Below are 16533 nucleotides of genomic sequence, written 5' to 3' on the forward strand. Positions count from 1 at the left end.
CCAGCTGATCCTTGCCACCGCGGCGCCTTCCTGTCTTCCTCGATCTATCTCTGTCCAATACAGCATGAAAAGACCCCTAATAAATCTTAAAAGAAGTAGCATTCTCAACTGCACCTCCTTCGTCTTCTTAAATAAACGATGGGTTGATAAACCAGGACAGGGGTAGAAACGCTGCAGTGATGATATAGATCCATCGCCTGATGCTAGCTAATTAACGCACCTCTTATCTTCCAGGGCCTGCTTGGCTTGAGAGGAAAGGTGGGGGACTCCGGAGAGACAGGCCCAGAGGTAAACAAACATGAGTCCAGGTGATGGATGCTCTTTCTCAATCCTGGTACTCAGGGTCCCCCTGTCATTTATTTTCAAGATGATTCCCTCTTCCAACCCACCTGATCTGAAGGAATGGGTGGTTACAAGGCTTTTGCTGAACTTCAGAATTACTCATTCATTTGAACCAGGGGCCTGTTCCATAAAGCGAGATTGCCGAGTAAACCAGGCTTACGTCAAGGAAAGTAGCTGACATAAGCCTGGCTTATTCGATAAATGCGCTTTATTGGACAGGTCCCAGGTGTGTAGGAAGAGGGAAACACCTCAAGCATGCTGGACAGGGGGTCCCTGGGACCAGGGTAGAGGAAGCCTGGCTTGGAAGATGCGCCTCAGACTCAGTTGTGTTTGTTCCTCCAGGGAGAGAAAGGTGACATGGGACCTGCCGGACCCCCTGGGATGGACGGGCCCAAGGTAAACATAAACAATAAACAAAACATTAACAATAAACAAAAATGACAGGGTTTCCCCACACAGTCTACGAATGCAAAATGAATGCTGTACGTGTTGCAGGGTAGTCTGGGGCAGCCGGGAGTTAAAGGGCTTGATGGCCCAAAGGGGATGCAGGTAGGGTATCTTCTAGTATTTCCTCAAACTCAGATTCATCTAAACCTTAACTGTTGTTTTGGTTGTTTACCAGTCACTTTCCACGCAATAACATATAACACTTTTTTAGGGAACTTTTTTTCAGAAATATTTTTTCAAGCTTTCTTTTGCTTTTTTTTTCTTCATTTTTTTTTTTATGTTGAAAAAATATTTCCTGAAAAAAGTAAAAGGAGAGGAGAACCTAGAATATTTTTTAAACCTTTCCAAACTTTTAGTGTAACTTTTTTTTCCGAAAACACTATACATTATAAAAGTATAATTGTAGTTTATTTGTAATTGTTTTGTCTGGCTATTATTGTTTTGGGTTAACCACTGTGTCTCTCCAGGGGAACATTGGTCTGCTTGGATCTCGAGGCGTATTGGGAATGCCTGGACTTCCTGTGAGTGTACTTCTCCTCTGTAATCTCCCTGACACACACCTCATCACTCCTTCAGCAGCATCCCATCCTCCTGCAGATACTTCCAAGACCGCCGCTCGGTTATCTAGTCCAAAGAAAATCAAAGCCAAGCAGAAATTACAGGTTTTTGCAAGAGGAAGAAAAATACCGTCTTCTCAAAAGGCCCCTAATCTCATCCACTCAGCTTTGTCTTCTTCTGGTCTAAATCATCTAAACATAGACTCTGTGAAGACATTACTGGGATAATGAGTTAGATTCATTTGAATAGCATGTTCTTCTGTCCGTGGCCACCTGTTCACCTGTCCGTGTCTCCGACAGTCGTTCTGTTCCGCCTTGAAAGCTTCAGCGGTCGATTAATGCTTTTTTCGACTCAGCTGCCTTGGACGGCTTCTGTAGAAAGAAAGTAATAGAGTATGCTGTGAAGAGCTTTGACGCTGTAGAAAATGTGATCTTAATGGAGGAACCTGAGGGCAGTGAGTGGGTAGAAATGTGCTGTTAGTGTTGCGGCGTGAGATTCAAAACCGGCCATTACAATCACCTCATTATTTTTCTCATTCTCTCGTTTCCTACAGGGTTTGTTTGGCGAAAGGGTAAGTTACAGAACTATGTCTTATCTCATGAATCCCATTCAGATATTCATTACTGCTTATCCAAAGTGACTAAAGAAGATTTTTTTGTGCTGGCACTGGCTCGTATCGTCTGCTGACGGACATATCGACCCTCATATCAACCGCACGTCAAATCATTTCATACTGGAGGCTGACTGATATGATTTATGCTTCAGCAAGCATTTCCATTTTATTCTTTTCACACTTCTTCTGAATATGCCTTTGGCTGGTGCAGGCCGGTATTAGCTCTCATGACATTCTCTGTGTATTCGTAGGGTTTGAAAGGCTATCCAGGGTTTCCTGGGCAACCGGGGAGAAGAGGACTCCCGGTAAGTGACTCTGGAAATGGATTTTTTTCCAGCCGTCCTGTTGTAAATGTCAAGTTGTGCTGTGGGATCGGCAGCAAACACACAACATTGTAGCTGCTCTGCACACAAGCATTGTGTTTAATCACATGGTATGTGTGTGTGTTTAGTTCAGAAACGTTTCATCAATGACATCTTTCTGTGTATCAAAGGGCCCGCCTGGTCTCCCTGGTCTTCCAGGCCCCTCTCTGAATGTGACACTAAGTGAACTCAAGGCAAGTCATCCACGCTGGCCTTGGAGAACCTATGGAGCTTCCAAACGGGAAGGTTTCCAAAATAGAAAAATCATTTGAAACCATCGATTCCGAAATGGGAAGTTACCATCGTTGGATTGTTATTTTCTGTCCCTAAAACGAGTCCCCCCCCCCTTTTCCCAGGAGTTGATGTACGTGTCTGACAAGCCAAACTACCCCCTGCTGCAGAGCCTGCTGGACTCCCTTCAGCAGGACCTCAGGGTGCTGCTGGACCCTCCAGACGGCAGCCAGGACCACCCTGCCACCACCTGCCTGGAGCTCTGGCTCTGCCACCCCCCACTACGCCAGCGGTCTGAACCCCCGCCACCACCCCTTACACCACCCCCTTACACCACCCCCACTACGCCAGCGGTCTGAACCCCCGCCACCACCCCCTTACACCACCCCCTTACACCACCCCCTTACACCACCCCCACTACGCCAGCGGTCTGAACCCCCGCCACCACCCCCTTACACCACCCTCTTACACCACCCCCACTACGCCAGCGGTCTGAACCCCCGCCACCACCCCCTTACACCAGCCCCGACACCACCCCTGACCCATGTCCTCACCGAAAAAAATATTTTTTTGTAAAAAAAAAAGATTTAAAGATATAATTCAGGGCATTTTTTATGCTCTATTAGATTGGTTTGTGGTTTAGTAACAGGAAAGGCAAAAATTTCTATGAATTTTACTTATAAAACTTGACAAATGACAGCTGAATAAAAAATGGGTAGATTGTGAATGTGTAGTGTTGCTGCTGGTCAGGATGCTGCAGTGCTTGAGGTTGTGGTCATCATAATAGTGTTGCTGCTGGTCAGGATGCTGCAGTGCTTGAGGTTGTGGTCATCGTGTGTTCAGGGACGTACTACATCGACCCCAACCAGGGCAGCCCCGCGGACGCTCTCCTGGCCTTCTGCAACTTCTCTGGTCCAGACACCCAGACCTGCCTTCACCCCAAGGACCCACAGGTAGGACATCAGCACCCTGCTCACTCCTCTATCTCTCTCTCTCCTCTCTCTCCCTCTCTCTGTCTTCATTTTCCCTCTCTCTGTCTTCATTAGCACTCAGCTCAACTCTCCCTCTGTCTGTCTCTCTCACATACACACACAAACAGTCACACACTTACATGCACAAACACACTTGCACACTCACACATACACACATACATTGTATATGCTACAGACATACTAAACCCAGCGCAGATCCCTAAAATAATAATAACGTTTTTTTCCCTCTACCTGAGCTTTTTTTTTTTTAGCTCTTCTTTTCTTTTTTTTTCAAAAGTATCCAATTTATTTGTACTTCAGCTTTGACCTGAATTTTAATCGCAAGCCCGGACAAGCAGGGTATTTGGGAGTATAATTTCCATATTTAAGTCGTTTTTATTTATTTATTTTTAATCCAGTGTTATTGTTTTTGCACTCACAGGTTCCTACTAAAGCCTGGCTGAAGGACTCTGTAAACGAAGGCTCTTTCCAGTGGCTCAGCAGACTGGAGGACGGCTTCCAGGTGGGCCAGGGTCCCTCCTCTGGGTCACCTTAGTGGCTCACTAATCACATCAAACCTAATTGGATTTATATAAATGTCCAGAGCTCATTGGATATGTGCATGTACCATGTAGTCTGAGGCCTTTTGCTACGTGTTTAACCCATTTCTCTCTCTTACTTTGTTCTTTGCAAGACTCTTGTAGTTTAGTCTCCGCTGCTGGGTTTGGTCAACAAATATTTGTAAATGTGGTTTCAGGCAGTTTATAGCTGATTGTTCTCCCCCTCTCTCGTTCTCTCTCTGTCACTCACTATCTCTCCCCTGCTCTCTTTCCCTCTCTCCTCCCCCCCTCTCTCGTTCTCTCTCTGTCACTCACTATCTCTCCCCTGCTCTCTTCCCCTCTCTCATCTCCCCTTATCTCATACTCGCTTCTGCCTTCTGTTTTACATATTTCTATATCCCTCATTCAGTCTCTTTCTGTCTCTCTCTATCTCTCCCTCTCTCCCCTCTCTCTCCCCCTCTCTCTCTATTTCTCTCTTTTTGTCTTTGTCTCTCTGTCTGTTTCTAGTGCTCTCTCTCTCTTTCTCTCTCCTGTCACACTTCACTTAAAACTGTCTTATAAAGCATAAGAAAAAAAAAAAATCTTAAACAAATTAATACATTAACTCTGTCTTCTCACTACTACAGTTCTACTATCCGGGCGCCAGCGTGGTCCAGACTCGTTTCCTGAGGCTGCAGAGCGTGAGGGCGGTCCAGAAGATCACCTACTCGTGCCACCCCGGGGACAGACTGGGACACACGGAACGAGAGGTCAAGTTCCTCGCAGACACGCGCCGGCAGAGCTACCTGGGAGCGCTTCAAAACTGCGTGGTACGTCATGCGGCCTCGCAACGGGCCTCGGTCAGCGCCGCTCTCGCTGCAGTCAGCCACGAGTCATCAGAGAGTGTGTTTATGTTGTGAGATGCCCACGACTTACGCAAGTTTTTCAATCTTTTGTTTTGCTTTAGCCTGCAGAAGAGATGGACTCTGGTCCGAGGGAGTCTGTGTTTGAGTTTGAGGACCTGAACCTGCTTCCTTTGAGGGATGTGGCGGTGCTGGATAGCGGGGACTTCACACACCGGTTTGGCTTCACCATCGGGCCCGTCTGCTTCAGCTAGAGAGAGGGAGTAGGGAGCCAACAGGCCTCTGGCCCATCCTTAAGGACTCATTCTTAGAGCCAGGATCAAAGCTTGTATTCACACCCCGAGACGCTCTGAGCAGAGGGAATCTAGCCTTATCATCGGTCGGTTGCCAGGTTTGGGGGAGACATCTGTCGGTCGTTGGACTGTTATGATACTTTGGGAGGGCATCCATCTTAACAAGCCCATGATCTTTCGGACAAGTCGGTTCTTTGTTTACGGGGACGTTTTCCTTGTTGACGAATAATTTATATTTGTTTTTAATCTCTATATAAACGGTTCTCGTTCCGTTTTTACAGTGCGTCCCTTCGTTATGCTGTAAAGGGGGTTCACTAACTGCCACTTTGGTGTGTAAAACTGAACAGCTGGAAACTAAACATGCTGAACTAGAGTTGTGTGGTGGATTGGGCCCCTCAACAACGTGTTCAGAAGCACAGCTAATGTTGTCCTGCCTGTTCTCGGTGCTCATTATCAAACCACAAGTTCCCTACTTGAAGGGTTAGGTGAGGTCACCTACTTTTCATAGATGGAACAACTCCTTCTGACACTCGGTTGTCCAAAGAAGTCCTCATTTGACGATGAAGACACAGGACCTCAATCCATACTTGAAACGCATCAATGGCACTTTGGCGGGAAACATTTTTTTTTTATTATTATTATATTCCATCGCTTTAAACTATTCCATAACTAGACTTTATAATTTGCTCATGCGTTATAACGCAGTATATACAGTAGATTTCAATTTTCCTCATTCGTGTATATACAATACTTGTGTTCTACATGCCTCAGGTACGGTTTAAATATTGAATCGAGATGCGCACACTGAAGCTGCAGTGTAACATGGGTTGATTTGTGTGTTTTGAGACTCGTTAGCATGCTTGTGATGTGTCGCAGCTTGGAGGTGATCTGTCAGTCCCTCTCCTTTTCCTGGCACAGCAGTTAAGCGCGGAGCAATTTCTGTCCAGTTAAGTGTTCACTCTTTTCAATCCACTAAGTGCTGACCACTACCTTGTTCTACCATGGTCTACACTCAGCGAAACCACAATTCCATCTCTGTTTCTCAAAGCAATTCGAGACCGGTGATGCGTGGTGTTCACTCTCTGCAGACGGCAACCGACTGGGATGTGAGAGAGATCTCAGGGAACATTCACGAGGAAACGTCATTTTGTTTGTTTGTGTCCAGTAAAAACCTCGACGTTGGATATTATACTCCACCTGTTCACTGCAACCTGTCACTTTTCACAACGTTTCAGTAGTAAAGACCCATCCCTCAAAACCCTCATGGAAATTATGCAGACTGTGTTTTAGTCTAATAAACATCTGTTTATTTCACCCGCACAGACTGAGAAAATGTGTTTAATGTATTCTTTAGATACCTTAAATCATTTAATTTTCTGCTATTATGCCTACATTTATACAAACATTTAACGTGATTGCCTTAGCTGGCTGAGACTGATCATCGGTGCTTTATTGTTGTCGAACTGTTTTGTACAAATCTCCATAACTGTTACATTTTGATATTAACTCGAAATTATATGCTGGACATTTGTCTTGTATCTATGCGACCCACCTGCTCAGTAAAAAAAATGTATTGGTCGAATAACAATAAAAGATATCACATCAGTTGCTAATTATTTAGTATTTGTTTTATGATGTTGGTACATCATAACAGCAAGGTACTTTTCCATGACTACAATTTAAATATATATTCTTTAAATTCACAAGGAAAACTTGTGTTTTGTTGGAAAAATTGGGTTATCCTTCGTTACTGCATTTTATTTATTTGTTCCAAGTACATGACATTGATACTTCAGCAAGTAACAACCAGAGCCCTAGAAAAAGAAATCTTTTTCTAGGGCTCTGGTAACAACTATAATCTTAGTGACGTGCTGATCATGTGACAAAAACACAACGAGACATGTCTCCCGAGAGTTGTCACTTGCAGACAAAACCAATCACAGCTAGCCCGCTAGCCAACTAATATCGTCAATTATCATCCATAAGATATGGATGGTAGTGGGGATGGATGGAAGTAACCCAGATTTAACAGCACTTTGCCTGGCCACCGCTCGGAAACAAGTCGAAGGTAGCCAGCAAGATAGCTAGCTGTGTTTCTTACTGTCATGGTAGGCAGCTAGCTAGCTCTACATCTGGCTAGCGCTGGCTAGCTACCCACATAAAAGGAGGATTACGGAGCTGGGTTGGGGTGTGGAGATGATTCGACTGGGAGAATCAACGTAAGTAGCTAGCTAGCTTCTCCCTCAGAGCCAGAAAACACTTGCTAACAAAAACAACACGCCGCAAAGACACTACAACCAGGATATCTGCAAGGTAAGTTCAGAATAAGCACTGTTCCATTTTACGGATGTGATGATATCTAGCAAGCTGTCTAGTGCTCGGTGACAATACATCAAGAGGACACCAATATTTTGTGTGCAAGGTACGGTGCGTGATTATCAGATTTGTTGATTTACCAAGTCGTAAACAGGTGCTTTAGCTGAACAAGGAACTATTTCCATTGCCATGTTTGACAGACGCGCAGATGCACCAAGCTCACTTTTCATGATCCAATGAATCTATCGCCGCTGGTTAAGGAATTGAACACATTTACATATCTAACTAAGCATTGTATTACCAGATATGTTGCTAGTACACTGTCTTTGATTATAATAATGACTCGAGTGTAGTATTAGACGTTCATAACATGATTGCAGGATCGCTATTAACCTGTTCTCTCCTGTTATCAGTACAGCACAGCTTTTATGCCCCTTCTATGACGGTTGCTGTCATCTGGAGTTATGTACCCCCCGCCCAGAAAGGACTTCATCTCCCTCACCCTCAGTGACCAGCACAGCCGCAGCTACAACAATGGCAAGCACCGTCGTCAATCCTGCTTGAGGGTGAGTGAGTGAATTAATTAATTAATACTGAATGAGCTCGCGATTGAATGAAAAGATGCGTGTCCCACCTCTAAACAGCCGGTGGTCACGCAAGCTGAACTCCCGTTCAACCGGTCTCTCAGCCCCCACAACGTCTTTCTCTTGTTTGTTAGACGTGGCAAGCGGCACCAGATTTTTCGTATCCGTTTCCTCCCTGAAGCGGTTGGTATCTAAAGGAAGACTGTCACAATGAGTTTCTCCTTCATCCGTTGCAGCATTGAGTTACCATGTCGTACTGACAGTCTTTTTCAAAACAAACTTTTATTTTTGTATGTATATATATCTTTAGATAAAGTTGTATGGGCACAGTAGATGGGTGGAATTTCTCCCCATTTAAAATGTCTGAACGTTGGATAGAAGCTTCAGCGTCAAACGGTTTCTCAAAGAGGAGAGGTGTCTCTTGGGATAGGGTTGTTTGTTTCCTGACATGGCTGACTGATAATTGCTCATCCAGGCCTTTGTGTCCCAGCACAAGTGTTAATTAGGTGCTCTAAATAGAGGCCTCTAGTTTGACCTATGCTGTTGCTTCCCATTGGGTCCTCTCTCTCTCTCTCTCTCTCTCTCTCTCTCTCTCTCTCTCTCTCACTCTCTCTCTCTCTCTCTCAGTATCTCCCTTTCTCAAGCTCTCTCTCTCTGTATCTCTCTCTCTCTCCCTGTGTTTCTCTGTATCTCTCTGTATCTTGCTTTCCCAGGCAACACCGTAGGTATCATCAAGTAATGCATGATTAATGAACTGACATGCTGAGCAGTTTGAGATGATGGCCCTTGTATAACCGAGACCCCCCCCCCCCCCCCCCCCAAACACACACACAGTTTCCCTCCCAGTGCTAAAGCAGGGCAGAAGAAACACACACACAGTTTCCCTCCCAGTGCTAAAGCAGGGCAGAAGAAACACACACACAGTTTCCCTCCCAGTGCTAAAGCAGGGCAGAAGAAACACACACACAGTTTCCCTCCCAGTGCTAAAGCAGGCAGCAGAAACACACAGTTTCCCTCCCAGTGCTAAAGCAGGGCAGAAGAAACACACACACAGTTTCCCTCCCAGTGCTAAAGCAGGGCAGAAGAAACACACGTTTGACTTCCTGTTTGTCCCACCACAGAAATGGAAGCAGCTGTCTCGCCTGCAGCGCAGTCTGGTCCTCTTCCTCCTGGGCCTGCTGCTGGTCTTTGGACTGCTGTCCTACCCTGGTCTCTCTAGGCCGTGGGGAGGTGAGCACACACACACACACACATATACACACACACACACACACACACACTGGAGAATGCAGGAGATGTGGTTTTTGTTCCGCCTAGCTTTGTTTTTGTTTGTGACGTGTGTGTGTTTGTGCAGACGTGCCTGACAGGGAGGACTGGATTGAGCTGGATGACAGAGAGCTGAGACCAGTTCCTCCAGGGGCCAACCCCGTGGCTGGCCCTGCTGTGGGGGCGGGGCCAGCTGCTGTGGGGGCGGGGCTGGCTGCTGTGGGGGCGGGGGCAGCTGATGTGGGGGCGGGGCCAGCTGCTGTGGCGGCGGGGCCAGCTGCTGTGGGGGCGGGGCTGGCTGCTGTGGGGGCGGGGGCAGCTGCTGTGGGGGCGGGGGCAGCTGCTGTGGGGGCGGGGGCAGCTGCTGTGGGGGCGGGGCCAGCTGCTGTGGGGGCTGGGCCAGCTGCTGTGGGGGCTGGGCCAGCTGCTGTGGGGGCGGGGCCAGCTGCTGTGGGGGCTGGGCCAGCTGCTATGGGGCTGGCTGCAGGGCCAGAGGTGGGCCCAGGCCTCATCCCTGTCCCTGAGATCATCCCAGAGATCCCCGAGCCACAGAAACCCAAGGTCCTCCTTCTACCCAAACCCCTTGTCAAGGTGAGAATCACTCAGACCAGGGTTTGTCAAATGGGGGTACGTGTTCCCCTATGGGTATGTGGAGGTACTACAGGGGGCACATGAGAGGAAGTGGAAAATATTTTTTTGGGGGGTATAAATACATATTTATACACTGTAAATACAGGTATACAGGGTACTTGGATTCAGTAATCATGAAAATGAGGTATTGAGGCCAAAAACCTCAGATTTAAACTATAATGTGCTTCATTACGACGGTTTTAATACTCAAATCAATCGCCGATCGTGACCCACCATGTCGTTTTCCAGAAGAGGCCGTTCCCGAACAAGAGAGGCCCTCCCAGCCAGCAGAGGCAGCATAGGGCGGGGAACGCCTCAGAGCTGCTGCCCAGGGAGCAGCCACAGCCTCCTGGGAACACTGAGGAGGTGGAAGAGGACAAGGGAGATAAACAACTTGTCAGGTGGGCATTTAAAAATACCGGATTAATTTAGTGGACGTTTGTTTCCAAAGCAGTGTACAAGGAGGGGAGGGGGCAACTGTTAATAGCAATGCAGGTATGTGTGGAAAATATGATGATGTGGTTTAATTGTAGCTACAGTATAGCCTATAATAAGACAAGGTGGATGGTCTTTGTTAAGCGCTTGTGTGTGTCTGGTGTGCGTAGCTGGAGAGGGGCCATGATCGAGGCGGACCAGGGTACGGAGGCCCCTCCCTCCCCTAATGAGAGAGACGTCCCTGCCTCCCCCGGGGACGCCAGGGACGCCAGTCCCCTGGAGCCAGGTCCGCTCTCACACCCTCACACACCCTCCCACACCCTCACACACGCCTCACACACCCTCACACACGCCTCACACACCCTCACACACCCTCACACACACCCTCACACACCCTCACACACCCTCACACACCCTCACACACGCCTCACACACCCTCACACACGCCTCACACACGCCTCACACACGCCTCACACACCCTCACACACCCTCACACACGCCTCACACACCCTCACACACGCCTCACACACGCCTCACACACCCTCACACACGCCTCACACACCCTCCCACACCCTCACACACGCCTCACACACCCTCACACACGCCCTCACACACGCCTCACACACCCTCACACACGCCTCACACACCCTCACACACGCCTCACACACGCCTCACACACGCCTCACACACCCTCACACACGCCTCACACACCCTCACACACGCCTCACACACCCTCCCACTCCCTCCCACACGCCTCACACACCCTCACACACACCCTCACGCACTCCTCACACACCCTCACACACGCCTCACACACCCTCACACACGCCTCACACACGCCTCACACACGCCTCACACACCCTCACACGCCTCACACACCCTCACACACGCCTCACACACCCTCCCACACGCCTCACACACCCTCACACACGCCTCACACACACCCTCACACACGCCTCACACACCCTCACACACGCCTCACACACCCTCACACACCCTCACCCACACCCTCACCCACACCCTCACACACGCCTCACACACCCTCCCACACCCTCACACACGCCTCACACACCCTCACACACGCCTCACACACACGCCTCACACACACGCCTCACACACCCTCCCACACCCTCACACACGCCTCACACACCCTCACACACCCTCACACACACCCTCACACAGACCCTCACACACGCCTCACACACCCTCACACACGCCTGTGTGTGTGTGTGTAGTTTCCATGAGTTCCGTAGACAGGCTGGAGGTTGTGCGAGAGGCCTTCACGCACGCTTGGAAGGGCTACAAGGAGTTTGCCTGGGGCCACGACGAGCTGAAGCCCCTGTCCAAGTCGGAGTGGTTCGGTCTGGGTCTGACGCTGATCGACGCCCTGGACACCATGTGGATCCTGGGGCTGAAGGAGGGTACGGCCCAGGCTGCTCTGCTACGCCTCCACCTCCCTAACCCTCTCCCCCCCCAGCGAGACTTCCACCTCCCTAACCCTCTCCCCCCCCAGCGAGACTTCCACCTCCCTAACCCTCTCCCCCCCAGCGAGACTTCCACCTCCCTAACCCTCCCCCCCCTAGCTACACTTCCACTTCCCTAACCCTCTCCCCCCTAGCGAGACTTCCACCTCCCTAACCCTCCCCCCCCCAGCGAGACTTCCCTCTCCCCCCTAGCGAGACTTCCACCTCCCTAACCCTCTCCCCCCCTAGCGAGACTTCCACCTCCCTAACCCTCTCCCCCCCTAGCGAGACTTCCACCTCCCTAACCCTCTCCCCCCCTAGCGAGACTTCCACCTCCCTAACCCTCTCCCCCCTAGCGAGACTTCCACCTCCCTAACCCTCTCCCCCCTAGCGAGACTTCCACCTCCCTAACCCTCTCCCCCCCAGCGACGCTTCCACCTCACAGTGACCTCCTGTCTTACAGGGGAGGGATTGTGTTAGACAATAGAGGACGCATGCAGTTGACATTACAAACAAACTTTGTTCAGCTGTTCTTAACCATCAGTTCATTCCTTGCCCGATAACGACCTCCACCCCTCTCAGCAGATTAGCATTTATACAGAGACAAAGAGCAAGTATCGCAGCACATTTCTTCGCCCTCGGCATCTCTACAGATAACATTTCCATTCTTTCCTCTCTTCCTGCTTTCCTCCCCCTCTCGCGTCGTCACACAGAGTTTGCGGAGGCCAGGAAGTGGGTGGAGACAGAGCTGTCCTTCTCCAAGGATGTGGACGTGAACCTGTTTGAGAGCACCATCCGCATCTTGGGAGGCCTGCTCAGCACGTACCACCTGACCGGAGACCAGCTGTTCCTCGACAAGGCGGTGAGTCAGAGGCATGCCGACTGCCACACACCCACACACACACACACACACACACGGCCTCTATGGCATGCTGTAGTCTAGGCTGCTGCTTCCATGGACACGACATAGAAACAGGAAGTAAGGGGGGGATGAGAACTTCTCAGTGAGGTGATGAAAACATGAATTGTGTGTGTGCTTTTTCCACAGGTACACTCTTGCACTTTTGGAGTTCTTGCTGTTTAATTATAACTTGTCTAACTACATGCTGTTATTGTTCTTCCCTTTGGTACTTATTTGGTTTCACAAAGTATGCTTCATGTTTGGGCTACCCGCAATGTTTGGGGCTCTCTCGTTGTTATGATAAGTAACCTATGCACTTTTGTAAAACTCTCTCTTGGAAGTCGCTTTGGATAAAAGCATCTGCTAAATGCGTAACTATAAAGTAAATGTAATTGATAAAAAAAAAGAAGCAATGTTTAAAAAATACAATCAAGGATAGGAAGAACCCAAAAGAACATAGTCACATATCCATTAAACAAACTCAATCCATCCCTTTTGTCTCCACCTCCTCCAGACAGACATCGGCACCAGACTGATGCCTGCCTTCAAGACCCCCTCCAAGATCCCCTTCTCTGACGTGAACCTGGGGAAGGGCTCGGCCCATCCGCCCCGCTGGACGTCCGACAGCACGGTTGCCGAGGTGACCAGCGTCCAGCTGGAGTTCCGAGAGCTCAGCCGCCTCACCCAGGACCCGCAGTACCAGGTCTGGCCAGCGGGAGGGAGGGGGCGCTGTGGAGCGCAGCTCTTGTTGACATCAACGTTTGATCTCATTGAAGTCCCCACATTCTTTATATATTCTGAAAATTATATTTAACCTTCACATCCTCAGTAAAAAAATTATAAAAGCTGTCCCACCCACTTTTGAAAACAAACCTATGCCCCTGGCAAAGAAAATAATAATTTTGGAGGATTAGGGTAGACCATCAGTTGCAGTTCTTGCTAAGAACTGTATACAGCATGTCGTTTGAAATGACCCTTTCAAATTCATGTCAAAGAGTTTCAAGGCAATTAAATGTCAACTGTACCGGTGCGGTGAGCCGGCTGAAGGGTAGTAACCGCTTCCCCTTCTCCCTCCACCAGGAGGTGGTGAACGAGGTGATGAGGCTTGTCCACAAGCTGCCAGGGAAACGCGATGGTCTGGTGCCCATGTTCATCAACACCAACAGTGGCCAGTTCACCCATAAAGGGGCGTTCACGCTGGGCGCGCGGGCAGACAGCTACTACGAGTACCTGCTCAAGCAGTGGATCCAGGGAGGCAAGACAGAGAATGAGTAAGCAGAAACAGCATGCACTTCACCTGACTAGTGTCCAGAGTTGAGGAGCAGTTGGGGGTGGAAAAATGTGTGTGTGTGTGCAGCCTGTTGGAGGACTACCTGCAGGCGGTGGAAGGGGTGAAGAAACACCTTCTTAAACAGACTGGACCCAGCAGAATGACCTTCGTAGGGGAGATGTCCCAAAACCGATTCAACCCCAAGATGGTGAGAAGCAAACATACGCACACACACACACGGTCTATACACACACGGTCTATACACACACACTGCATCTTAAGGACAGAACAGAGAAGCTTAAAATTGAGTAGATTAAAGCAAAGCAGAGTACAATAGTCCTCATCTTATCAATGATGCAACTTTTTACATTTATTTTTTACTTATTTTCAAAAAAAGAATTTAACTTAACATCACCCAAAAGTTTTTTTGAAGCTATTTGAAAATAATAAAATAAAGACAAAAACATTAGTTTCAAACTCCCCCCCCCAGGACCACCTGGTGTGCTTCCTCCCAGGAACGCTGGCTCTGGGCGCTCACAACGGGCTGCCCGCAGAGCACATGGAGCTGGCCCTGCAGCTGATGGAGACCTGCCACCAGATGTACGTTCAGATGGAGACGGGCCTGAGCCCTGAGATCGCCCACTTCAACATGCAGCCCCACGACGGCCGCGAGCTGGACGTCAAGGTGAGGCCTACCGACTCGGCCGTGCACGTGGCGGATGTGTGTGTGCACGTGGAGGATGTGTGTGTGCACGTGGAGGATGTGTGCGTGCACGTGGAGGATGTGTGTGTGCACGTGGGCGGATGTGTGCGTGCACGTGGCGGATGTGTGTGTGCACGTGGCGGATGTGTGTGTGCACGTGGAGGATGTGTGTGTGCACGTGGCGGATGTGTGTGTGCACGTGGCGGATGTGTGTGTGCACGTGGAGGATGTGTGTGTGCACGTGGAGGATGTGTGTGTGTTCACGTGGCGGATGTGTGTGTTCACGTGGCGGATGTGTGCGTGCACGTGGCTGACGGATTCTGGAAGACAGCTTCTCGTGGTGTCGATGATTCTGCTTGGCTGGCTTCGTTGCTCGCCCTAATTAAACTAGATTTGGCTCTTATCTGTGTTTGTGTGGTGCGAGTTTCAAAGCAAACTCTTGCTGAGAACATCAGATGTTGTATCTCTCTCTAAGCCCCCCCCCCATCCCCAAGGATGTAATTCCCAATGTTAAACTATCTCGCTGAATACTTCTTGTCAGATTTTCAGCTCGGTTTTCGATATCAGAGACTATCATTTCTGTATCATATTCGTATCAAATGAATTAAACACAAAGGGGAAGTGAAGTCTGTGTGTTGGGGTGTGTTGGGGTGTGTTGGGGTGTGTTGGGGTCAGCGTTTCAGTGCTAATCTGGCTCTGTCCCTCCCAGCCTGCTGACAGACACAACCTCCTGCGTCCGGAGACTGTGGAGAGCCTGTTTTACCTGCACCGCTTCACTCAGGACAGCAAGTACCGCGACTGGGGCTGGGACATCCTCCAGAGCTTCAACAAGTACACCCGGGTCAGTCCCACACAGAACCCCCCTTCCCCCATTCCCCAGGCGAACGGGAAGAAGGCTTTTAAATGCACTTTTCGTACCGCGCTTAAACCCATCGACTCGTCTCACACTGTTCTTATTGTAGCTGAGATTCCAAGAGTAGGAATGGGTGTCATCTTGTGTAGCAGTGTGTTTGTACCCATCCACTCTTGACTAACCAAGATTCCAAATGTGTGTTGTCTGTCTTACCGACCTAACCCTACCCCCCAAACCCTAACCCTACCCCCCAAACCGTAACACACCTACCCCCCCCCCAGGTTCCCAGCGGGGGCTACACCTCCATCAACAACGTGCGTGACCCCGTGAACCCGGGGCCCAGGGACAAGATGGAGAGCTTCTTCCTGGGAGAGACCCTCAAGTACTTTTATCTGCTCTTCTCAGACGAACCGGACCTCCTTAGCCTGGACAAGTACGTGTTCAACACCGAGGCCCACCCCCTCCCCATCTGGCCCTCCGCTCCCTGAGACACGGGAGTCAGCCCCCCCATCGAGCCGCTCGGCATTCTGGGGGCTCTTCCTGTCGAGCAATCAACAGCTTTAAAAACAACATTTGATTCGGTCTGGGGCCTGATTCCATCTGGAGACTTCTGCAATAGAAAAAATATGATCTGCCGGTTTGTGACAGATAGACAGCTCCACAAGGTCTACAAGTCACTCGCTCCATGTCTTGAGGAGTTGTAGGTCAGGTCAGCCGTTCACTAGCCTTCTTTAGCCCTCTGTATATTTTTAACTGTCTTTGACTTTGTCTACTGGAAGGAGCCAAACGCAGCAGGAAAACCACGCAGAGCTGGTCTCTGTCGCACAGTCCTTTTGTACATTTGGAAAAGGAGTTCTCTGGACCTTTGCTGTTCCCACGCTACGCGCCATAAC

General features: G+C 49.4%; 2 protein-coding genes across 3 annotated transcripts in view; both read left to right on the plus strand.

Annotated features, from left to right (window-relative positions):
* si:ch211-196i2.1 (collagen alpha-1(I) chain) overlaps nt 1–4728 on the plus strand; it is a 31945-nt gene extending 27217 nt beyond the window's left edge. For both annotated transcript variants that reach the window (XM_047015296.1, XM_047015297.1), the window contains exons 51-61: nt 235–288; nt 685–738; nt 838–891; nt 1257–1310; nt 1901–1918; nt 2212–2265; nt 2454–2516; nt 2679–2845; nt 3397–3506; nt 3967–4047; nt 4711–4728. In XM_047015296.1, coding sequence (XP_046871252.1) covers nt 235–288; nt 685–738; nt 838–891; nt 1257–1310; nt 1901–1918; nt 2212–2265; nt 2454–2516; nt 2679–2845; nt 3397–3506; nt 3967–3977 — 639 coding nt within the window. In that variant the 3' untranslated portion in view covers nt 3978–4047; nt 4711–4728. The remainder of the gene's footprint in view (nt 1–234; nt 289–684; nt 739–837; nt 892–1256; nt 1311–1900; nt 1919–2211; nt 2266–2453; nt 2517–2678; nt 2846–3396; nt 3507–3966; nt 4048–4710) is intronic.
* A 2369-nt stretch (nt 4729–7097) lies between these two features.
* On the plus strand, nt 7098–16207 carry LOC124463553 (endoplasmic reticulum mannosyl-oligosaccharide 1,2-alpha-mannosidase-like). The gene is made up of 15 exons (XM_047015299.1): nt 7098–7532; nt 7949–8101; nt 9241–9349; nt 9474–9607; nt 9815–9976; nt 10265–10416; nt 10621–10736; nt 11686–11871; nt 12627–12775; nt 13329–13517; nt 13895–14085; nt 14172–14292; nt 14575–14769; nt 15497–15628; nt 15922–16207. Exons 2-15 carry the CDS (start codon nt 8000–8002, stop codon nt 16126–16128), a joined length of 2145 nt encoding a protein of 714 aa, XP_046871255.1. The 5' UTR covers nt 7098–7532; nt 7949–7999; the 3' UTR covers nt 16129–16207.
* The last annotated feature ends 326 nt before the right edge of the window (nt 16208–16533 follow it).

This window comes from Hypomesus transpacificus, unplaced genomic scaffold (genome assembly GCF_021917145.1).
Source record: "Hypomesus transpacificus isolate Combined female unplaced genomic scaffold, fHypTra1 scaffold_298, whole genome shotgun sequence".
NCBI classification, from domain to species: domain Eukaryota; kingdom Metazoa; phylum Chordata; class Actinopteri; order Osmeriformes; family Osmeridae; genus Hypomesus; species Hypomesus transpacificus.